Below are 25,536 nucleotides of genomic sequence, written 5' to 3' on the forward strand. Positions count from 1 at the left end.
TGGAGTATAACATTGACTAAAAGAATCATGTTTCAGACATAGGGGTTGTGAGAAGGTAACAATAAGGCCATGAAGTATTCTCTGACCTGTGTAGTGGGGTGGGTACAGTAATGGAGATGGACTTCAATGTTTGCCGAGAAATATTATGAGGTCATCGACAGTCAATGAGCTTGGTAAGAAGGGATTCCCAAGAAGCAGGGCTGGACAAGTATAACAGGCGTGCCCAGACTAAAAAAGGGGTCTATTGGGTAAAGCTCTTGGTCTGATGGCGTTAATGAAACAGTTCGGATAATATTGTATTGAATGCATGGCGTTAGCATCTCTAATATCCAACCACGTTCAACATCATCTGTGCCACTTAAGATTTTATTAAAGGGATCATTGCAGCTTCACAAAAAAAAAAAAAATATGGAGAAATCGTTGCGAAGTCAAAGGTCTCCAATCTTCACATTATTAAAGTTCAATACATTATTGTTGTTAAGAAAGGTCGTATGCTACAATTAGAAATATATAAAACATTGATTGCTTCCATGTACAAGTGTGAGAGGTTTTTTCTTTCTTGGCTCATGCATGATCTGGTATCAAGGACTGAAAATACCAAATCCCAATGTGTTTGTTTCAGCCGTGTATTTACCGGTCTCAGTCTAAAGCTACCAAGTTCTATTATTAAAAAATAACAGGTGATTGTCAGACCTGTTAACACTGGCCGGTATAGCTTTTGTTAAAAAACAAAACAAAAAAAGTAAGCCCACGAGGAGCATCTACTTCTAGATGGACTCCCGCACTTTGGACTGCAGAGCATCGCAGGTCTTCTTGGCGTCACCTAACAACATGGATGTGTTGGGCTTGTAGAAGATGGGATTGTCGACAGCAGCATAACCCACACCCAGAGATCTCTTCATTACAATGACCTGAAAGGATGAGAAAAAAAAAAAAAAGTTAAAACCTTTCTACTAGTTGGTGAAGAGTTGGGTCACCTATTGAAGGCCAGGAAAACACAAGAGACAACTCAACTCAATGTGGCTGGTGTACTTGCTTTGAAAATCCATGTTACAATGGCTGTGTAATCCATTAAGAAACTTTTCCTGACTGATATTAATATGAGGTGTATGCTAAAATGCTAATTTTATTATCAGCATTACACTGCCATTATGGCACGGGTTTTCAAAGTAAGCAATACAGAGTGATCAGGTCTCAGCTATATATATGCAATTCGTATTGTGAAATGTGGTGACAAATTGGCTTTTGGCGTCTTTCACAAGTACAGTCAATCAGGTAAATAGACATCTACATGGATTTTTTTTTAACTTTAGCCAAAAATGAAATTTTTAAGACAAACTACATATGATGTGTTTTGGGGTAAATGGGATTTTCTTTTCTTTCCTATGCAACTTCCAATGTGTCCTCTAAGGTAAAGATGGCCAAACCCTAAATTAAAAGTTGAACTTTCATTTGTCTGACCACGATTTCTTCCGACAATTCTCAAACTGCAAGGGTTCTCAATATGGAGAGAGGAATAAGTCGCTATTAGACACTTTTCCCTAGAGCAGGCATGTTCAAACTCAACATGCCCGATCATCCTTCCTCCCACTAAAACATCTGCCATTCGGAAGAAAAAAAAAATCTAACGTCCCCTATACACATTACATGGTCATTATGTGTATTGCACCTAATTATCTGCAAGGGACAAGTATCACAACTTGCAGTAATTCACAGCTGACAGGCCCACAAACTACACGATCAGGAGCACATAAAGGTGGCTAGAGAGAAAGGCTGAAGTCCTTCACATAATAGTTTCTCCAGATAAAATGGACACTCAGGGAGTTGGTGATTCTAGCCCATACCTGCTTAGATTTCCATACTTCCAGGACGGGCATACCAGCGATGATTGAATTGGGGTCTTCTTGTGCTGCAGAGTTAACTGTGTCATTGGCACCAATCACAAGGACCAGATCAGTTTCTAGGAAAGAAAGGGAATAGTTAATATCAGAATCTAGGGCCAGGTAGATCCATGAGCCCAAGCGCCATGAGCCTGCGTACCAGGGAAGTCTTCATTGATCTCATCCATCTCCAGTACGATGTCATATGGCACACCAGCTTCAGCCAGAAGAACGTTCAGTTGACCGGGCATACGTCCTGCCACCGGGTGGATACCAAACCTACAAAATAATACATAAAATTATCAGGATCAAAATATTTAGAACAGTGATAAGAAGCAGCACAAGCCATATACAACAGTAACATTTACCACCAATTCTCACATTTGCAAATATGACTTTTTAAGTTATGGCGGTACTGGTTACAGCCGGACAAGGCAACACGAGAGTACAGCATGCATCTCATCCCCTTGAGTATTGCTTGGCAGGGGAAAGATTAAGTTAAATGCCAAATCAGTCCCAATCTGAATCTAAAATGCAAAACCTGAATTATCAATTCAAGGTGCCCAAATTTTTTTCAAAATTGGTAATATAATTCCTTTTAAGGTGAATATTTTCCTCCATATTTATTACCCAGTTTATCTTATTTATATATTCTGTAGTCGTGGGGGCGACCAACCAGTACTGTGCTATTAGTTTTCAAGCCATATACAACATTCGAGAGACAGCAGTCTTGCCATAGTCATCAACAGTAAGGTCTTCAACATATTCCGGAATGCAGACAAGCGGAGTTACCGTAGTTCTCTAATTATAAGACGCACTTTTCCTCCCGAATGTAGCTTACCGGGGGGTGGTGGAGAATGGTCACAGGAGGCAGGGGCAATGCTGCGGGCTGTATTAGTGCTCGCTGCGGGCGGTGAGGCAGGTGCCGTCCTGAAAATGTCGGTGGTGCAGGCTTCAAATAATGGCACCCAGAGTCAGTGCGTGCACAGATTGAGCTCTTGGCTCAAAATCTCATTTGTGTACGCGCTGCCTCCGGCCCATTGATCTCTCAGCAGCGGACTTAAGGAAAGTAACACCCAGAGGTGGCTCGTGCGCAGATGAGATCTTGGTTCATCATTGAGCAGACAGCTTAATCTGTGCATGTGTCAACCACGGGGGCCATTTCTTTGAAACCCGCCCAATTGACAGTTTCTGGATATTCCGGCCTCACAGCGAGCAGCCGGGACACCTGCCACACAGCCGCAGCAACGCCCTACTCCATCACCGCCCCTGCCTCCTGTGACCCCGTTCCACCATCGCTGTTGCACATCACTATGCAGGGCTAACTAGCTACACCAATAATTTGTGAAAGCGAGAGAGCCATGAGAACCACCTCTTACAGCTCTTCTTTTGACTAGCTGGCATGGTGCAACATCACATTTATATCATGCCATGTTGACTGTCACACCAGGACAGATAATGAAAAGGAAGAGCCACGGATGTTGTCAGGCAAGAAGCATTCTTCACTACTCCTGTCCAACGGCCAGAGACTAATGGTTGTTCCCAATAGACTGGGACATGCACATCGATTTGATTTGCGCCAACTCTATGGCCCACATACCTAAAGGTGGCCATAAAAGTCGAGGCCAGGGCTAGGTTGAAGCTTATGAAGTGATGGCACAGTTGTCTCCATATACATATGGACATCTGTAGGAGTTGTACTATACTTCATAATCACTGAGAAGACTGGGATCATGGATCCAAGTCTATTGGGATACGTCATGACTCTGCATTAGGGTACATTTCGATACAGCAGAAATTTCTGTGTGAATGTCCCAGTATTCTTACTAGGGTTTGCAGACTGTCATGAGCAGAGATGTCTCCAACACATCCCGAGTGTTTGAACATAGACATTCTCCAATGGATAAGTACCACTGTGGCATACTTCATACTTTAACAATCCCTATAGGAAATCAGAGGCATAAGGTTGGGTCCCATAAATTTGCTGGGTTACGACTCCTAAAAGTCAAGACAACATACAAAGCCATAAAATTGTATAGTACATACACTCGTGGTTACATTTAGGCCTCATCTGTATGTCCAGAGCATCTAACGTACCTTCAATTATATTTGGAGTCTGCTTTGTAGCACTTGGGCGGCACACATGATAAAAGACCTGATAACAATCACACCAGAAACCATTTTTTCCTGAACTGCTTGACTTTTCTTTTTATACAGCCTCAAGTAACACACTAATCAGTAGCATGGGGCAGTAAAGATAACTTTCTTATGCACTCGAAAGTCCTAATTCTAACCTTCGTTGCTAAAAACATATGTTAAACTGGGTACAAAGCTGCAACCACAAACCCTAAGTGGGGCCTAAAAAAAGAAAAAGACATTATACAGAAATCCGGATCCTATTATGAAAAGCTAGAGGATGGAACATATTAAGCCTTGACAAGATCAGAAATATGGATGTAAGGACAGCTTGAGGAAGGATTAGATCATATATACAAGACAAGGTGAAAAGTAGTTATTGGATATACAAAATTAAACAGATCGTAGTAATTTTATTTATAGCGTCATCTGATTTTCTCATCAGGCAAAGTACGACCCAAAATCCATATACAACCACCCGCTCTGTTTAGGAATTACACATGTTACAATCAGCTCCTTAAACAAATGTATAAGAACACTTGTAAAACCATACACTACTTACAAAGTTAGGGATGTTTGGGTTTCGGGTGAAAATTATGGAAAATCGTAAACCATTCACGCTACAGTGATATTTTAACATGAAAGTAGGGCATTTAAGTAGAAGCATGCAAACTCAAAACAATTTATTGAAACAAAAGCCAACAACAGTGGTGGGTATAGCTACCCGAAAAATGTAAATGTCTCAATATGACCTCCTATTCTGAAAATGTATGTTTGTTAGCTAAATGGGTGTGGTCCTCAAGAAAACTTAAAAGGATCTTAGTCTTTTTGGCCAAATGGGCTTGGTCCTTAACTTTTGTTTAAAGGGAACCTGTCACCGGATGTTCATAATACTTACCCAACAGTCGGTGCGGAGCAGACTGTTCGGATGAGCGCCTCCATTCTCCGGGTCCCAGGACATTGAGGTCCTGCGCAGGTGCACTTTGATCTGCCCTGAGCCCCCCGCAGCTGAGGTCCGCTCGCACGATTGGACCTCAGTCGCGGACACACTCGCATGACACTCGGCTCTGCTGTGCTGCCAGCGTGAGCTGAGTGTCATGCGAGGGGATCGCAGTAATCCCAGTGTGGCCACGGCCTAAGGCTGATACTCTTTGGATGCTTTCCTCATCAGCAGTACAGTCATGGTTTAGATCAGTGAAAGTGACGCCGACAAAAATTGTGTGTGTCCATATAAAAGACAGGATGAAAAGTTAGGCTTGCTCATTTATCGATGGATACCCCAATCTAAGCATGTCCGCCATCCAATTGGGAAATCAACATTTGGCTAAATCATCCACCTACATGAACAGGCATTAAAAATGAATTGGTATACGTAGGATAGTGGTCAAACCTTAATTTCTAGAACACATTTGCAGATTGGCATGGACCTACAAACGTTTGGGACTTTATTGTATTTCAATAAATTGTAAAATCAAATTTGTTTTTAACGTGAATTATACACAATTTGCCCCAAGAATATTTCTTAAAAATGTGGCAAAAATTAGCTCAGAAAGGCAAATTACCATATACACAAGTCCATAGGGTGGATTTTGAGGCACAAAGTTGCAAGAACTTTTCAATTCTGAAAACCCCATCCACCCATGCTCCATTTCTGTCCAAGAACTTGCACAGATTAAAAAGCTGAAAGCCTCAAAATTACGACATCATTTGAAATATTATGTTTTACAATTTTGTATTTTATTTAGACCCCCGTCACTCATGGGGACAAGAAGGTCAATGATAAACAGCAAATCGCATACCCAAATATTAAATTTGCATTTTTCCATTATCTCAGAGCAATACCATCAGTGATTCTGGAGACAATGTTTAGCATATGGATGTCATGTATATTGTACACACATCGTTTTGTTAACCGTGCAAATGATGCATGGCATAGAAGAGGGAATAATACAAATTCGAGAAACATGTAAAGAAGGTTTATGAATCACAAGAGATTTCTAGCAAGTAATTGCAAAAATGTGGCTCTGATTACCAACACAATGCCATATTACAGCAACACAAGCCCTCACACTCCAACCGCTCCACATGAGGTCCCAACTAAATTAGTCCAGACTGCACTTCTCATTGACACTGGAATATGGAGAAGTGTCAGCTATGAACATATGTGGAAACGGAAACAGACTCTACACACTTTGTAAAGACATTAGGTGTTCAAAACAAAGGCAATGTTATCATCAGTGATGAGCGAGCGTGCTCGGCACTGCTTTTTATTCGGTCAAGCATCGGGGTGCTCGGCCGAGAATAGCGAGTGCTCAGTTAGTCATCGGGATGCTCGGGGAGCTCGGCCAAGTATAGCGAGTGCTCAGTTATTACGTCATCGGGCTGCTCAGGGAGCTCGGCCGAGTATAGTGAATGCTCAGTTATTTCGTCATCAGGGTGCGCTATTACCCGCGGAGCTCAGCTGAGTATAGCAAGTGCTTGGTTATTTTGTTGTGGGGGTGCTCGGGTACTCGCGGAACTTGGCCGAGTATTACGAGTGCTCAGATATTTCATCCGTGAAACAATGAGCACAACGCACAGGCTCACTTCATTGCATAATGTGTGCTGGCATCCCAGGGAGAGCCATTTGCAGTCACTGAATGGCTCTCCTGAAGGAAAAAAAAACAAAATTCTCGGAAGTAGTGTGACCACCATCCCCCTTCCCCTATTCTCCCGCCAAAAGAAACCCACCTTCATCCCTCCCGCTGGAAATGCTATTTGTGACTGGCTGTACGTGGGCAGGGACCTGTACAGGCCAATCATTGCCTCTCCATAATGCTCGTTACTTGCGTCGAACTCGTCCGAGTGTCTGACAAGCTAAAATCGATTAACGAGCATTCAAGCTTTTTAGTGCTCCTCCATCACTAGTCATCAACTTCATGGAGCTCCAACGAATCAGGTTCCTCAAATAGGAGAATAATCTGATGGGTTTATGCACTTCTTTAGATTATTACATCCAAAGAGGTTTCCTGGTGAAGGAGTATGCCTATCCACAGCACATGCCGTAAATGTATGTCAGATACAGGCTCCACATCTGTCCCAAGAATGAGGCTTCGTCACACACCACTACCAGAAGAGAGGTGGCCTGGCATGCATAGATTTCTCCAATAAAATGGGTATTCCCATTTCACACATTTATGGCACATCGGTGGCATATGCCAAAGATGTAGAGGAGATATGGATCCCACAGATATTGATCTCAAGAACGGGGACCTGATGTGTGCTCCGGTCAGTAGAAAGATGATAAGAACTTCCATCATTTGTACAGCACATCCAATCACTCCACTGCTAACAGGAGAGAACGATGTGGCCCAGTTCATGACATAGATGGAGGTGACATTGGTAGACCCAGCATGTAATATACATTTATGGCACATCCTGGGAATACTAATTTAATCCCTTCATTATGGGAGTTCAGAAGTTGCCAAGCTTGCTGGCCAAGTTTCCAAAGTGGAAGAATTGAATGGAGAAAGCCATGAATCTTCTTCCAACTCTCCTCTGACACCATTACGATGGTGCCCTGCCCTCGATGTAGATCCCACCATTTATGACAAAACCATTGGACAGTATGGAAATAACATTTTAAAATGCTCTGGAAATTGAAAATTAATGTAATCAGTGCCCAAAATGTTTCAGAACAGGAAGAGCTGAGCAGACAGATATTAAGCTGTATATATACACACATGAAACACGTACAGAAAAGTATCCATGAAGAACAAAGCAATGATGTTCTCTTCTGCCTCATACTCAATGTTGGGCAGATTTTCACCAAATGATTTAAAACTTTGCAGTGAAACAAAATATATTTCTAAATTGATAATTGTAAGAAAAAGGTGCCTACTTTATCTGAATATAAGCAAAATACAACATTAGTTGGCTTGGTGAGAAGCAGTGATGCAAAGATTGACCTCACACCCTGGCTGTGGAGTCAATGCTGGCCCAAAAGGTCCCTTTTGACCATATGAGTAGACTTTTATTATGTAAACCCTGTGATAGTTGAGGGCCCTATATGAAATTTTGCATTGGGGCCCACACGTTTTAGAGAGTGAAAACAGGTGTAAGTAAATTAAAATTCAGGTTGGGCATCCTAAGTGTTTTGGGAAGGTTCTTTAAAGGCTCAATATTGACTTCTAAGATTTGCTACTTCCAATATTTGGTGGTCTGAAGAGGCCATTCCTTTTAAGTTGTATTGTGATCCAGCCACGGAGCAGGGAATAGACAGAGGGTGCTAATGAAGACATTGCATGCCATGACATAGATTTTGATTGCTCGTACCTTATCAGCCGTAGTAAAGAGCAATTTGTGCAGAGAATCCTCGAAAATTGAGGCCAAAACTACAGATGAGTGGAAGACCAGCTATATTTCTGTTCCCCCTTATATCCCTCTATTCAAGTAGTGAGCAAGAGGTAGACAGACATCCATATAAATAGATCTTACTGGCAATGTGTGAGGTTGGTACAGCTTGGCGTCTGGCTTTCTGTTTCCTGAATCTGGATCTCATTAAGACTTTGTACTTTTTCTTAATGAACTCTGAAAAAGGCCGTGGTGGATGACATAAATCATTTGGCATATGTTGTGATCACGGCTGATGCTCAGAGACTCATCTGCTTTTTGGGCTCTCTCATACGAGGACCAAAGCTCCAGGAGGATGTTCTGGATGTGATTGGAGAAATGTCATCTTTCAAAAACTTTGCGAGGCGTACAAAGAGATGGGACGTATTCGGAGCAGATGGAGGATAATTTTTAGCAGAAAGGAAGTGGTTCAAAAATAGAAAGAAAATGTCATCTACAGAATATTGGTAATGGCAGCAGGATCTCAGGAGGAAGGTAATGAAGAGCAAGGAACTGCAAACCTCCTAAAAAGCAAACCTAAAAAGGGAGTATAGACATACACAATATGGATAAAGTATTGTGCCCCAACTCTTAAAGGGTTTGTCCACTCCTGGGACAACCACTTCTCATTTACCACGTTTGCCCCCATTAAAATAAAGCCTATACGTCCCTCCAGTACTGGCGCCGATCCAGTGGTGTCAACACTCGTATTTTCGTGAAGTATTGACATCACGTGAGCCCTGTGCCCAATCGCCACCACCTTCTCTCTCTGTATCTCTGAAACTACCTGCTGGTGACACTCAGCAGCCAGTAACTGAGAACAGCCTGCTTGAGGCCTCACAATTGTGAGGTACTGATCAATTGTTAGGTGTAGTCAGTCTCAAGATGTCAAAATGTGAACAGAATGATGAGGAGGACTGTAAATACCAACGCTAATTGAATTTATTGGGCAATTCATGGATCAAACACCTGTTGTGATTTTTGCCATTAAGCTTCTTGTTAGAGAACAGCAAGTTGTGCAAAAAGCACTGAAACATTGAACAGTTCGACAAGTTTAGAGAAAGTCACATTAAGTTACGGTGCATTTTAGGATCATCCTGAAATTTCACCTGAAGTCGAATATCCCTAATTTTTGTGAATAGTTTGTTTAAGTGTTTAAAGTTAAAAAAAATATAAATATCTCTAAAAAATAAAAACAAACAAAAACAAAGAGCTAAATAAAAACTTCTTCAGGAGATTGCTGGAATACCAGGTAACCAGAGTGGTGATATATACGGTATACAGTGAGGAAAATAAGTACTGTATTTGATACACTGCTGATTTTGCAAGTTTTCGCACCTACAAAAAATGGAGAGATCTGTAATTTTCATCATAGGTACACTTCATCTGTGACAGAAATACCCCCAAAAAATCTAGAAAATCATACTGTATGATTTTTAAATAATTAATTTGCATTTTATTGCATGAAATAAGTATTTGATCACCTAATAAACCAGCAAGAATTCTGGCTCTCACAGACCTGTCATTTGTTTTCTTTAAGAAGCCTTCCCTACTCTGCACTCATTACCTGTATTAATTGCACCTGTTTGAACTTGTTATCTGTATAAAAGACACCTGTCCACACTCACTCAATCACACTCCAACCTCTCCACCATGACCAAAACCGAAAAACTGTTTAAAGGACACTAGGGACAAAATTGTAGACATGATCAAGGATGGGATGGGCTAAAAGACAATAGGCAAGCAGCTTGGTGAGAAAACAACAACTGCTGGCACAATTAGAAAATGGAAGAAATACAAGATGACTGTCAATCTTACTCAGTCTGGACTCCATACAAGATCTCGCCTCGAGGATTCTGAGAAAGATCAGAAATCAGCCCAGAACTACACAGGAGGACCTGGTCACTGACCTGAATAGAGCTGGGACCACAGGCTCAAAGATTACAGTTCGTAACATAGTATGCGGTCATGGATTAAAATCCTACAGGTCTTTTGGTATCAACTACACTCGCTGTGTTTGGAGGAAGAAGAAGGATGCGTACAACCTGAAGAACTCCATCCCAACTGTGAAGCATGGGGGTTGAAATGTCATACTTTGGTGGTGATTTTCTGGAAAAGGGACAGGACGACTGTACCGTATTGAAGGAAGATGCATGGAGTCATGTATCGCAACATTTTGGCCAACAACCTCCTTCCTTCAGTAAAAGCATTGTAGATGGCTTGTGGCTGGGTCTTCCAGCATGACAATGACCCGAAACACACAGCCAGGACGACTAAAGAGTGACTCCGTAAGAAGCATTTCAAGGTCCTGGAGTGACCTAGCCAGTCTCCAGACCTGGACGCAATAAAAAATCTTTGGAGGAAGTTGAAACTCAATGGTGCCCAGAGACCGTCCCGAAATCTGAAAGTTCTGGAGAAGATCTGTATGGACGAGTGGGACAAAATCCCTGCTGCAGTGTGTGCAAATCTGGTCAAGAACTACAGGAAACGTTTGACTTATATAATTGCAAACAAAGTTTTCTGTACCAAATAAGTTCTGTTTTTCTATTGTATCAAATACTTATTTTATGCAATAAAATGCAATTTAATTATTTAAAAATCAAATAATGTGATTTTCTGGATTTCTTTTTCATTCTGCCTGTCACAGTTGAAGTGTACCTACGGTAAAAATTACAGATCTCTCCCTTCTTTGTAGGTGGGAAAACTTGCAAAATCACCAGTGTATCAAACACTTATTTTCCTCACTTACTTACAAATATATACACACACACACACACACACACACACACACACACACACACACACACACACACACACACAGAGTCATATAGTTAGGTCCAGAAATATTTGGACAGTGACAATTTTCGCGAGTTGGGCTCTGCATGCCACCACATTGGATTTGAAATGAAACCTCTACAACAGAATTCAAGTGCAGATTGTAACGTTTAATTTGAAGGTTTGAACAAAAATATCTGATAGAAATTGTAGGAATTGTACACATTTCTTTACAAACACTCCACATTTTAGGAGGTCAAAAGTAAATTGGACAAATAAACCAAACCCAAAAAAAAAATTTTTTATTTTCAATATTTTGTTGCGAATCCTTTGGAGGCAATCACTGCGTTAAGTCTGGAACCCATGGACATCACCAAATGCTGGGTTTCCTCCTTCTTAATGCTTTGCCAGGCCTTTACAGCCGCAGCCTTCAGGTCTTGCTTGTTTATGGGTCTTTCCGTCTTAAGTCTGGATTTGAGCAAGTGAAATGCATGCTCAATTGGGTTAAGATCTGGTGATTGACTTGGCCATTGCAGAATGTTCCACTTTTTTGCACTCATGAACTCCTGGGTAGCTTTGGCTGTATGCTTGGGGTCATTGTCCATCTGTACTATGAAGCGCCGTCCGATCAACTTTGCGGCATTTGGCTGAAAGTATATCCCGGTACACTTCAGAATTCAATCGGCTACTCTTGTCTGCTGTTATGTCATCAATAAACACAAGTGACCCAGTGCCATTGAAAGCCATGCATGCCCATGCCATCACGTTGCCTCCACCATGTTTTACAGAGGATGTGGTGTGCCTTGGATCATGTGCCGTTCCCTTTCTCCTCCAAACTTTTTTCTTCCCATCATTCTGGTACAGGTTGATCTTGGTCTCATCTGTCCATAGAATACTTTTCCAGAACTGAGCTGGCTTCATGAGGTGTTTTTCAGCAAATTTAACTCTGGCCTGTCTATTTTTGGAATTGATGAATGGTTTGCATCTAGATGTGAACCCTTTGTATTTACTTTCATGGAGTCTTCTCTTTACTGTTGACTTAGAGACAGATACACCTACTTCACTGAGAGTGTTCTGGACTTCAGTTGATGTTGTGAACGGGTTCTTCTTCACCAAAGAAAGTATGCGGCGATCATCCACCACTGTTGTCATCCGTGGATGCCCAGGCCTTTTAGAGTTCCCAAGCTCACCAGTCAATTCCTTTTTTCTCAGAATGTACCCGACTGTTGATTTTGCTACTCCAAGCATATCTGCTATCTCTCTGATGGATTTTTTCTTTTTCTTTCAGCCTCAGGATGTTCTGCTTCACCTCAATTGAGAGTTCCTTAGACCGCATGTTGTCTGGTCACAGCAACAGCTTCCAAATGCAAAACCACACACCTGTAATCAACCCCAGACCTTTTAACTACTTCATTGATTACAGGTTAACGAGGGAGACGCCTTCAGAGTTAATTGCAGCCCTTAGAGTCCCTTGTACAATTACTTTTGGTCCCTTGAAAAAGAGGAGGCTATGCATTACAGAGCTATGATTCCTAAACCCTTTCTCCGATTTGGATGTGAACACTCTCATATTGCAGCTGGGAGTGTGCACTTTCAGCCCATATTATATACCGTATATAATTGTATTTCTGAACATGTTTTTGTAAACAGCTAAAATAACAAAACTTGTGTCACTGTCCAAATATTTCTGGCCCTGACTGTATAAGTCTTATACTTTCAGCCTAACAGTGCCTTTTCATGTCAGCTACTGGTAAATAATTCTGAATCCCTATTAATATAGGTCTATGTCTAGACGTCTAGTATATATTTCTACATTATTGGAGCCAGTTTAGGGACATACGGGGTGATCTCATTTTACTTCCTGAACAGAACGTTTTTATAGCATAAGCTAAAATCATGTATAAGAAAAATCCTCAAAAACAAAAAAGGAATTCCCATCATCTTCATGGACACAACATTTTTCAAACATGAAGACAAAAATGACATAAAAAGTTGTGGATGGTTACAAAACGCTTTCTTGTTGAATAAGAGGATTGTCTCCGGGCTCCCGGCTTCTGCGCCTTGTCTGCTTTTAATATTCCAGTGATTTCCTGAAAGTTAAGCCCTAGGATTTTGCTGTGAAATCCACTGTGCTAGGAACATAACAAGTTTATGTAACTAAAACCTTCCTAGATTTGCAAACACACCACAGATCTCTGGTGTCAGCTTTCTGGAGTTCGGATGATTAAATAATACACAATTCTGGGAGATTTGTAAAGAACACCGCATTTGTGCCGAATAAACTCCTGCCCGTCTTAAAGCGAGGATCACGAGGAGCGTGGAACGTTTAACTCTTGCTTAAGGGTTGTGTTGGATTTCTTTTAACACCAGGACAAGGCCACAACGTAGGGGTTAGGAAATTCCACCTTGAAATATGATCGTAATTGCAAGAAAATTTCAGGGAATTGCTTTCATGCCAAATTCATAATATGGTCGTATTAAAATGGCCTGGGAGCATTCCCATAATAAAGGAGAAGTTTCCATAGCAAACACTGAACTCACCGTGGCTTTCCTGATGGCTCGTTTATGGCAGGCTGTAATTTATAAAATCGGATCCAGATTACAGACTGCTGTAAAGAAAAGCGATCTTCTAGGAAAGACGGAGGGCTCCAAGTCAGGCAGGTGCACCACACTTGGAAGGTCCGGCAACAGCCGGCCTGGCCATGCACTGGACATCACCCCATCTGCTTTACCAGGAGTATTAATTTGCTTTCTCAAAGCACCAAAGCTATAAAGGAATCTAAATTTCATTGGTAAAACAATAGTATAGGAGACTTAAATCAGTTTTGGACCAGGCCAATTAATCCCATCCCAGACCAAGCACATTTTGGGTTTTTTTCATACATGTGGTTTCAAGATTATTCAAACACTTTTACGTCTTTTTCGTTATATAGGTTGCTTTCATACATTTTTTTTTTATCAGGATATGATATATGATGATGCGCGGGGGGGAGTGAATACAGCCGAGCATTATCACTCCAGGCTGTAGTTGCCAGGGGTGATCACGGCCGGCTGTTAATTATGCGCGCGTCCCCGCCCATCATCCCGCCCACCTATCAGCCCGGCTTCAGCGCTGAGAGATGGGCGGAAGGATGGGCGTGCATATGTAATGAGCATGACCGCGTGGTCACAGCAGGCGCTGCTGCAGCCTGCTCATGCCCCCGATGACCCGCTCCAACGCAGCACCCTCATTCCCCGCAGCCATGCCCTACATTCAGATCATTAGACGCACCCCCCACTTTCCCCCAACATTTGGGGGGAAAAAAGTGCGTCTTATGGTCCGAAAAATACGGTAACTTTTTTTGTGGGTTTTTTTAACCCAATTTCCATTGTAACTGTAGAAGGAATATTAGCCCCAGTTACAGGCGAAATGCAGCCTCCTGGCTCAATATCAGAGAGGACCATCTCCTAGCACCCAGCAGCTCTTGCTCACTCTTTGCACCAAGCGATTAAATGACCAGTGGTTGTTAGCGATTTTTATGTCCTGTGTACATAGTGTTTGTTTAGTGCTGTGTGTAAATTGATCAAGAAGGCAGAGACAGGATGAAACCTTCCGTGTATTTTCCCGAACGATCCGATGTAGCTGCAGTATCATACAGTAACCTTTTAGAACGTCATTGCTTAGTAAAATACAAACCACTCAGGTGTATGTTTAAAAAAGAGATATATATAATATATATATATATATATATATATATATATATATATACATATATACACACACACACACACATACATATATATATATAATATATATACACACACGCATTATATTATATATATATATATATATATATATATATATATATATATATATATATATATATATATATATATATATATATATATATATGTATATATATATATACATATACATATATATATATAATTTATTACACATACATATACATACACATACACACACACACACATACACATATACATCTCTCTCTCTACACAGCTCTGGCAAAAATTAAGAGATCACTTCAACATTTTCAGTTTTTCTGATTTTTTCCTTTATCGGTATATTTTTGAGTAACATTAAATTGTTCTATTATTCTATAAGCTACTGACAAAGTCTCTGAATTTCCAAGCAACAGATTTTGTATTTATTTTCTGAAAATGAGAAATGGTCAAAATAACAAAACAATGCATTGCTTTCACACCTCAAATAATGCAAAGAAAACAAGTTCATAATCATTTACAAACAACAATACTAATGTTTTAACTCAGGAGATCAGAAATCAATATTTTATGGAATAAACCATGATTTTTATTCTTTAAACAAAGATGTGTGTTGAATTTTCTTTGCCTAATTTTCAGCTTTGCCCAACACCTGGTCATCTAATTGTTAGACGGAGACCTGCAGACGCATACAAGCTACAGTGTCTTGCACACACTGTGAAATTTCGTGGAGGAACGGTGATGATCTTGGGATGTTTCAGCAAGGCTGGAATTAGGCAGGTTAATCTTTTCGAAGGACGTATGAATCAAGCCGCATATAAGGTTATCCTGGAAAAACAGTTGCTTTCTTCTGCTGAGTACGATGGTAAACCTTGAGGGGTTTAAAATGAAAAGGGACACACGCGGCGCCACTCTAAATGTAGTAGTTCAAAAGCATAAAAAATGATTAAGAAATGTGCATAAATTGCACTCACCTTGTTTCAAGTTAGGTCAAACCCAAAGATCCCTTTAGGATCCAGCACCACAATCTCTGTGTGTTATTTTACCTGAAGAAGGCTATCTTTTTTTTAAGATTTTTAGCCGAAACGCGTTGTAATATTTTATGTAATATTTTATAGTAGCCGAATACAAAATTCTTCTGATATAATACATTTGGGCATCAGCGCCACGTTTTTTGGATTTGAAGGATTTTTCAAGCACTTCAATTTTCTTCTGCTGAGGCAATGTTCTCCAACTCTGAGGACTGGTTTTTCCAGTAGGACAATGCGCCATGCCACACAGCTAGATAAATCAATGTGTGGATGAAGGACCACCACATCAAAACCCTGTCATGGCCAGCCCAATCTCCAGACCTGAACCCCATTGAAAACCTCTGGAATGTAATCAAGAGGATGATGGATAGTCACAAGCCATCAAACAAATAAGAACTGCTAAAATTTTTGCACCAGGAGTGGCATAAGGTCACCCAAAAGCAGCGTGAAAGACTGGTGGGAAGCAGCCAGGACACATGAAAGTTGTGATTAAAAATCATGGTTATTCCACAAAATATTGATTTCTGAACTCCTCCTGAGTTAAAACATTGGTATTGTTGATTCTAAATGATTATGAACTTGTTTTCTTTGCATTATTTGAGATCTGAAAGCAATGCATTTTTTGTTATTTTGACCATTCCTCATTTTCAGAAAATAAATACAAAATTTTTTGCTTGGAAATTCGGAGACGTTGTAAATTGTTTTTATTCTATAAACTACTGACATTTTACTCTAAAATATACCTATAAAGAGAAAAATCTGAAAAACTGACAATTTGGAAGTGGTTTCTTAAATATATACAGCTCTGGCAAAAATTATGTATGTGTGCATGTTATTTTTATTTATTTTTTTATTTTATTTTACTTAATTGAATTTATTTTTTTGCAATTTTTTACACTCAATATTTTGCACCATTTTGCTTTTATAGTCTTTTTTTCACCTCTTCAGGATTCGAAAGCCATTAAGTGGCTAAAAAGTGATATAGCCATCCCGTAGGCGGCTTCACATTCACTAGTTTATTATGTACAGTAAAAAGATAAAAAAAAAAAAAGAATCTGGTGCTAAAGCTGCTCTTAAAGCCGTCAAAAGGGGGCCAAAGAAGATGCAGCAGGAAAAAAAGAGAATTTTGTTTACTTACCGTAAATTCTTTTTCTTGTAGTTCCGACATGGGAGACCCAAACCATGGGTGTATAGCTAGCGCCTCCGGAGGACACACAAAGTACTACACTCAAACGTGTAGCTCCTCCCTCCGGGCTATATACACTCCCTGGATGACAATCTACCCAGTTCAGTGCAAAAGCTGAAGGAGGACATCCACCCATAAGTAGAGATAGAGTAAAACTCGGCAAAACCAGAACTCTGTCTACTAACAACAGCCAGTGAAACACACGGAACAAAAAACTGCCAACAGGCAACAGGGAGGGTGCTGGGTCTCCCATGTCGGAACTACAAGAAAAAGAATTTACGGTAAGTAAACAAAATTCTCTTTTTCTTTATCGTTCCTTCCATGGGAGACCCAAACCATGGGACGTTCCAAAGCAGTCCATGGGTGGGAAATAAACCAAACTGAGAAGTAGGCAAAACCTAACTTCACAAATGGGCGACAGCCGCCTGAAGGATGCGTCTGCCCAAGCTCGCATCTGCCGAAGCATGAGCATGCACTTGGTAGTGCTTCGAAAAAGTGTGCAGACTGGACCAAGTGGCAGCCTGACACACCTGCTGACCCGTAGCCTGGTGCCTGAAAGCCCAGGAGGCACCGACAGCTCTGGTCGAGTGCGCCTTAATCCCCGGCGGGGGAGGCACCTGAGAGCACTGGTAGGCATCGGCGATAGCCGACCTAATCCAACGAGCTAGGGTCGGTTTAGAAGCAGAGAGACCCTTGCGCTGACCCGTGGTTAGCACAAAAAGTGAGGTGCACCGCCGAAAAACGGCGGTGCGTGACACATAGATTCGGAGCGCCCGCACCAAATCCAAGGTGTGCAACGCCTTCTCAAAGCGATGCACAGGGGCCGGACAAAGAGAGGGCAATGAAATGTCCTGGTTAAGGTGGAAGGAAGACACCACCTTAGGGAGAAAGTCCGGAGTCGGACGAAGAACCACCTTGTCTTGGTGAAACACCAAAAAGGGGGATTCCGAAGAAAGCGCAGCCAAATCAGAAACTCTCCTGAGAAAAGTTATGGCTACTAGAAAGACAACTTTCTGTGAAAGTCTAGACAAAGGAACCTCCCTGAGAGGCTCAAAAGGGGGTTTCTGTAAGGCCGTGAGGACCAGATTAAGGTCCCAGGGATCCAAGGGCCGCCGGTAAGGAGGGATGATGTGAGATGCGCCCTGCATGAAGGTGCGCACCTGAGCCAGTCGGGCGATACGCCGCTGGAACAATACCGACAAAGCCGACACCTGTCCCTTGAGGGAATTGAGGGACAGACCTAACTGTAGACCTGACTGTAGAAAAGACAGGATGGTCGGCAAGGAAAACGGCCAAGGAGCATGGCCGGAAGAGCGACACCAGGACAAGAAAATTCTCCAAGTCCTGTGGTATCTCTTGGCCGAGGAAGACTTCCGAGCCTGAGTCATGGTGGAGATGACTTCAGAGGGAATGCCTGAAGCCGTCAGGATCCAGGACTCAAGAGCCACGCCGTCAATCTGAGAGCCGCAGAATTCTGGCGGAAGAACGGACCCTGAGAGGGAAGGTCTGGGCGGTCCGGGAGATGCCACGGCACCTCTACGGACAGGCGTAGCAGGTCTGGGTACCAAGCTCGCCTGGGCCAGTCCGGAGCAATGAGTATGACTCGACGGCCCTCCGTTCCGATCTTGCGCAGAACCCTGGGCAAGAGCGCTAGAGGGGGAAACACATAGGCCAGACGGAACTGAGACCAATCTTGAACCAGTGCGTCTGCTGCGAAGGCTTGAGGATCGTGGGAGCGAGCCACGTAAACCGGAACCTTGTTGTTGTGCCGGGAAGCCATTAGATCCACTTCCGGAGTGCCCCACTTGCGGCAGATCGATCTGAACACTGACGGATGCAGGGCCCACTCGCCGCCGTCCACGGTTTGACGGCTGAGATAATCGGCCTCCCAGTTTTCCACGCCTGGGATGTGGACTGCAGATATGGTGGACTTGAAGTTCTCCGTCCACTGGAGGAATCGTTGAACCTCCAACATCGCCAGACGGCTGTGAGTCCCGCCCTGGTGATTGATGTAGGCAACCGCTGTCGCGTTGTCCGACTGAACCCGAATGTGCTTGCCCGCCAACAGGTGGTGAAAGTCTAGGAGAGCTAGAAACACAGCTCTGATCTCCAGCACATTGATCGGGAGGGCTGATTCGGACGGAGTCCAAGTGCCCTGTGCTCGGTGATTGAGAAATACCGCTCCCCAACCGGAGAGGCTGGCATCCGTGGTGAGGATCACCCAGGACGGAGTCAGGAAGGAGCGTCCCTGTGACAGGGAGAGAGGCTGAAGCCACCACTGAAGGGAGTTCCTGGCCTGTGATGACAGAGCCACCAGCCTGTCCAAGGAAGAGATCCGCTTGTCCCAACAGCGGAGAATGTCCAGCTGCAAGGGACGCAGATGGAACTGGGCAAAGGGAACCGCTTCCATTGACGCCACCATCTGACCCAGCACCTGCATGAGGTGTCTGATGGAATGACGGCGGTGCCTCAGCAGAGAGCGCACCGCCAGACGAAGGGACTGCTGTTTGACTAAGGGCAACTTGACAAGTGCCGGCAGAGTCTCGAATTGCATCCCTAGGTACAGAAGTACCTGGGTCGGGGTCAGAGTGGACTTGGGCAGGTTGACAAGCCACCCGAACTGAACTAGCGTGGCGACAGTGAGAGAGACACTCCGCTGGCAGTCTACACTGGATGAGGCCTTGACTAGAAGGTCGTCCAGGTAAGGAATCACTGCCAATCCCTGGAGGTGCAGGACCGCAACCACTGCTGCCATGACCTTGGTGAACACTCGAGGGGCCGTGGCTAAGCCAAAGGGAAGAGCCACGAACTGGAAATGTTCCTCTCCGATTGCAAAGCGTAGCCAACGCTGGTGTGAGACCGCAATAGGCACATGCAGATAGGCATCTCTGATGTCGATGGATGCCAGAAAATCTCCTTGGGTCATTGAGGCAATGACCGATCTCAGAGATTCCATGCGAAAGTGCCGCACCTGAACATGCTTGTTGAGAAGCTTGAGATCCAGGATGGGCCGGGAGGAACCGTCCTTCTTGGGGACTAGAAAGAGGTTTGAGTAGAAACCGCTGAACCGTTCCCGGGCGGGAACCGGAACAATTACCCCGTTGGCCTGCTGGGATGCCACGGCCTGAGAGAAGGCGGCGGCCTTGGAGCAAGGGGTTGTGGACAGAAAAAATCTGTTTGGCGGGCTGGAAGAAAATTCTATCCTGTAGCCGTGGGAGATAATATCCCGCACCCACTGATCGGTGACGTGTTGGAACCACACGTCTCCAAAGTGGGAGAGAGCCTGCCACCGACCAAGGACGTTGCTGGCTCGGCCAGATAGTCAAGAGGAGGCTGCCTTAGTGGCAGCGGCTCCTCCGGTCTTTTGAGGACGCGGCTTTGCGCGCCAGTTCGATTTACGATCCTTGGCTGCGGTAGTGGACGCGGTCGAGGGCTTCGAGGATGACCAGTTAGAGGAACGAAAGGAACGAAACCTCGATTGGATCCTGCCCTGGACAGGTTTCCTGGCCTTAGATTGAGGCAAGGAAGTACTCTTCCCGCCAGTAGCCTCCTTGATTATGTCATCCAGCTGTTCCCCAAACAGCCGGGACCCAGCAAAAGGGAGACTCGCAAGGTACTTTTTTGAGGAAGCGTCTGCTTTTCACTCTCGAAGCCACAAGATCCTGCGGATCGCGAGGGAGTTAGCGGAGGCCACCGCCGTGCGGTGAGAAGCCTCCAGGATGGCAGACATGGCGTAGGATGCAAAAGCCGAAGCTTGAGAAGTGAAGGCCTCCAGCTCAGGCATAGAGTCTCTGGTGAGGGAATGCATCTCCTCCAGAGAGGCAGAGACTGCCTTGAGAGCCCACACTGCCGCAAAAGACGGGGAGAACGAGGCTCCAGCCGCCTCATATACAGACTTGGCCAAAAGGTCAACCTGGCGGTCAGTGGGATCCTTAAGAGAAGTGCCATCAGCCACAGCCACGACTGTGCGGGCTGAGATTCTGGACACCGGAGGGTCTACCTTTGGGGACTGAGCCCATTCCTTAACCACCTCTGGTGGAAAAGGAAAACGGTCATCTGAACTACGCTTCGGAAAACGTTTGTCAGGACAGGCCCTGGGTTTGGTAACAGTGGCCTGAAAGCTGGAGTGGTTAAAAAACATACTTTTAGCTTTCTTAGGTGAGGTAAACTGGTGTATCTCTACCAGAGAGGCTTGTTCCTCAGACTCTGGTGGGTTGAGGTTCAGTACGGAGTTAATGGACGCAATCAAGTCACTAACATCCGCATCACCCTCAGACAAGTCAATGGGGTACATAGAGGTAGCGTCTGAGCCCACAGTAAACGAGTCCTCCTCGCCCTGCACCTCGGCACGTGAATCAGAGCCGTGGGAAGAGGAAGGGGAAGGGTCCCTGCGTCTCCGTTTAGGGGGACGGGGTCCTGGGACATGCTCTGGGAGCTCTGCAGAGCTAGAAGCAGCCAAAGCACCCTGAGAAGGGGGCTGATGCATGGTCAGCAGTGTCCGGGACAGCTGCCCCATGGAGTCGGCAAAAGACTTGGAAATAGCTTGTGAAAAGGATGCTACCCAAGCCGGGGGTTCAGCCACCGGGGCCAAAGCAGCCGGAGGGACCCCTGCGGAGGCTCCAGGCTGAGACACAACCATGTTAGCACAGGCATCACAATGTGGTATGTGCTTGGCTCTGGCAGAATGAGCTTACAAGCAATGCATATAGCGTACATGTTTGCAGCCTTGCTCCTAGTGACAGACATGCTGCTGAGGTGGAGGCTCTGCAGCCAGAATACACTCCTGTAGAATGCCTGAGAGTGTAATAAAAGTCCACAACCAGAGGTTGTGGCTTACCAGCCCGTGCTCTGTGTGCCCTCCGGATTCCACCGCTCCCCTGTGAAGCGTTAGCCTTCCTGATAGTATGCAGCTGCAGCATCCAGCGCCCTCCAGCGTAAGAACGCTGAGAAAATGGCGCTGGGAGAAAGAGGGGGGGCGTGTATAAGCCCAAAAGCGGGAAAAACGGAGGGCAGAGAGATACAGAACGATATACAGGGGAGGGAACATCTCCCCAGAGAGGAGTGCCCTCCCCTCTGCTGGTCGGGCGGTGGGCGGCGCTGTATGCAAAACATGCAGAGAAGCCAAAACCGAAACTAGGCCCAAACAGAAGCTGGGGCCTAGATTTAACAATGCGGCCGACGAGCAGGCACCTTCGGCGCGTTTCTCAGGGGAAATCCCCAGAATCGGCCGGAATTAACAGTAACGCTAAAACACATACTGTCCCCCTAATAAAAGTACCCGGGACCCCTGAAAAACGTCTCTATACTTAGCTTTGAGACGCAGGGCCATGTCCCTGGAGAGGGGGGTAAATGCTCCTTCCAGCAGGGACCAGACAGGGCTGCGGATGGAGACCGGTCTTCTGCAAGCAGAGAGGACCGTGGAGGCTCCCACTTCAACCCAGAGCCTCTTAGAGGATGTGAAGGAGCGCGGCATGTGAAGGCTCCAGCCTTATAAAGTCAACCTTAACAGCACCGCCGACAGAGTGGGGTGTGAAGGGACATGCCGGGAGTCCAGACTGGACCCGCTTTTCTTCCAAATCTTTAAAATAAAATAAAAATGAGAAAAAAATATCAGAGAATGCAAGTGTGTGTTCCTCCTGAAACACAAAGCAATGAACTGGGTAGATTGTCATCCAGGGAGTGTATATAGCCCGGAGGGAGGAGCTACACGTTTGAGTGTAGTACTTTGTGTGTCCTCCGGAGGCGCTAGCTATACACCCATGGTTTGGGTCTCCCATGGAAGGAACGATAAAGAAATACTGAAGTCTTCCGATTAAAAAAAAAATCAGCGGGTATGCCTTGGATATAATCGGATGGTTGAGGGTTGAGGTTTATAACTTTTGCCCATATGTCGGGTTCAGACAAGGTCCTTCTACAAGTAAGATAAGTAACAGCAATAATGATTTGGGGTGTCATAGCTGCACAGTTGTACGATAATCTTCCGTTTCAGTGGCTGGATCCAGTTCAGCAGGTCCTCCATGGTTGTACTCCCCTGGATCCATCACATACACAACAGCGCACGAAGACGGAATAGCGTGTTATGGCTACGGCAAGATCCGAATACTAGGCATCTGCGTGCCGGAATTTATCAGAAGTCCTATTGACAGATGGGAACCGTTTCTTGGCCAAGCAGGGGCATGACTAATTAATGGCAGCCGTATGTCTGTGTTGGCATGGATCCATTAGGGTGTATGCGAGTGTGTCACTGCGTTCTTGGCCAAGCAGGGGCATGACTAATTAATGGCAGCCGTATGTCTGTGTTGGCATGGATCCATTAGGGTGTATGCGAGTGTGTCACTGCGTCTGGAAACTGAACAAGACATGGTCCTGAGGCAGTGCAGAGCTAGTGAGACCAAGGAGAGGGGCAGCTGCAGTCAATGAACACCGTGGGAGCACCACAACATGATGAAAGACCTAGATTAAACAAGAGGTTCCTGTCGCGGTTACATAGTAATCGTATGAAATAAATCAGTATTTACAGTTTGCGGTAAACAGACAGGGCATTTAGAAGTCAATTACAATGATTAGGTAGAGTTTAGACACATCGAGCTGCCAGAGTAACATAGGAAATCTTTGATCAGGTTTCCACTCTCCGCAGATCAAAGGGCACGCCAGACGTTGTTTGCATTCAATGTTTCATTGGCTTTTCATTGCCACTTAGGACCGCGCTGCTCAAGTGTCGAGGGAAAACCCGGCCCGTTCTTATCAGGTTAACAAATAGGTCTTACGTTCTCTGCAAAACAAATGTCCGTCCGGGTGTAATTAATGAGGCATCCCCTACACACGAAGCAGGAACGTCACAGACGGGAATCTGATCACCGCTAGGAATGAGCCTTACCGTGAAGATGAAATATCACAGGATGTGGATGACAACTGCAGCACATCGATTGTCCATAGGGACGAAAAACTAATTCTGACAGTGAGATCTGTATTAATGAGTTACTGCAAATGAACTTACAGATAACACCAGCATTGAATTAAAGAGATATTGAGCACTCCACACAATCAGCTGTTTGCAGGTTCCATGGTCACAGGAGGTAAACCGTGCAGGAGCTGGAACAGCATGGCTCAGTACACTGTGTAGTGGCCAATCTGATACTGGTGTCAGCGCTTCTATTCCCTTCAGTAGAAACTGAGCTGTAGTAGCCATATACGGCCACTATATAGTGTACAGATCTGATGTTCCAGGTCCAAACGCTTTGTATACCCAGAAACCGGTGGACTTTCTTGCAGAATTATGTCCTGGACCTTTCTAAGTCAACAATGTGGTCATATACAACAATACAGCATCGCACGACCAGCTCTACCCTCACCTACTGTATCCTCACCCATCCCTCGTAGACTGTGAGCCCTAGCGGGCAGGGACCTCTGTCCTCCAGTACCTGTCTGTGCCTTGTATGGTTTATGATTATTGTACCTGTCCCTATTTTGTATACCCCTTTCACATGTAAAGCGCCATGGAATAAATGGCGCTATAATAATTATTAATAATAATAATATCTCCAAATACAGACAATTCTCCTCAATCATTAGTAGGTGGTCCACTACGAAGCATAGTGGCCACATCGGTGTAAAGCTGTGACAGAAGGCTTTTTCTAACTACCTTCTGTTGTCCATTCTGCCTATGAGTGATGCTATCGTGGTCCAGTAATCCCCCATCACGTGACCCGGGCTGCAGTGACCTTTGATGTCCGGTGATGTCATGTCAACTTCTGGAATTGAAAGATAGCCCGGCATCACCGAGGTGGGAGACAGTCTCCGTGAATGACTGGATTGTAGGCAGTTTCATCGCACGTCACAACCCATCATCTCGCGTGTTCTCTCCTTCACCGTAGAGCACCACAACCACGATCGATACAGCGCTGTGATGTGCGGTGAAACTCTGCTCACAGCCCAGTCACTCACAGAGACTGGGGATGGAGATTAGTGGACAGCGATAGCGCCGCTCATAGGCAGAATGGATATCAGAAGGTATTTAGAAAAAACCTTCTGTCTCAGCTATACGTCGAAGTGGTCACTATGCTTTGTAGTGGACCACCTCTCTAAATCCCTCCCGATTATCTGAAAAACGTATCTCCTGCTGCACCCGCTTGCACCTAACATTAACAATTTTAAAGAACACCTTGCGAACGTACAACATGGGGGTCTATGTTACATAATCCTAATCCTTGATCCAAACACAACCCAACCCAGTGACAGATATATCTCCACTCCATCATGTCCTCAACCAGCTACCCTTGCTGCATCACTCAGCCTTTATAATCAGGGTTTCTTCAGCTACCGGCTTGGTGGCAGAGTTATACAGGTTGATTGGCGCTTGTTCACACAGGCCAACAGCTACTGATAGCCTGGCAATCGTATTAGTGATCAATCTGCCCCTATCGGCAGCACATTC

General features: G+C 44.4%; 1 protein-coding gene across 1 annotated transcript in view; it reads right to left on the reverse strand.

Moving 5' to 3' along the window:
* Positions 1-348: 348 nt before the first annotated feature.
* The window catches only part of NNT (nicotinamide nucleotide transhydrogenase), a 198,448-nt gene continuing 173,260 nt past the window's right edge, over positions 349-25,536 (reverse strand). Inside the window, exons 27-29 of the mRNA XM_075326766.1 lie at positions 2,041-2,159; positions 1,845-1,960; positions 349-911 (exon numbers count right to left, since the gene is read on the reverse strand). Coding sequence (XP_075182881.1) covers positions 768-911; positions 1,845-1,960; positions 2,041-2,159 — 379 coding nt within the window. The 3' untranslated portion in view covers positions 349-767. The remainder of the gene's footprint in view (positions 912-1,844; positions 1,961-2,040; positions 2,160-25,536) is intronic.

This window comes from Anomaloglossus baeobatrachus, chromosome 1, assembly GCF_048569485.1.
Source record: "Anomaloglossus baeobatrachus isolate aAnoBae1 chromosome 1, aAnoBae1.hap1, whole genome shotgun sequence".
Lineage (NCBI taxonomy): Eukaryota > Metazoa > Chordata > Amphibia > Anura > Aromobatidae > Anomaloglossus > Anomaloglossus baeobatrachus.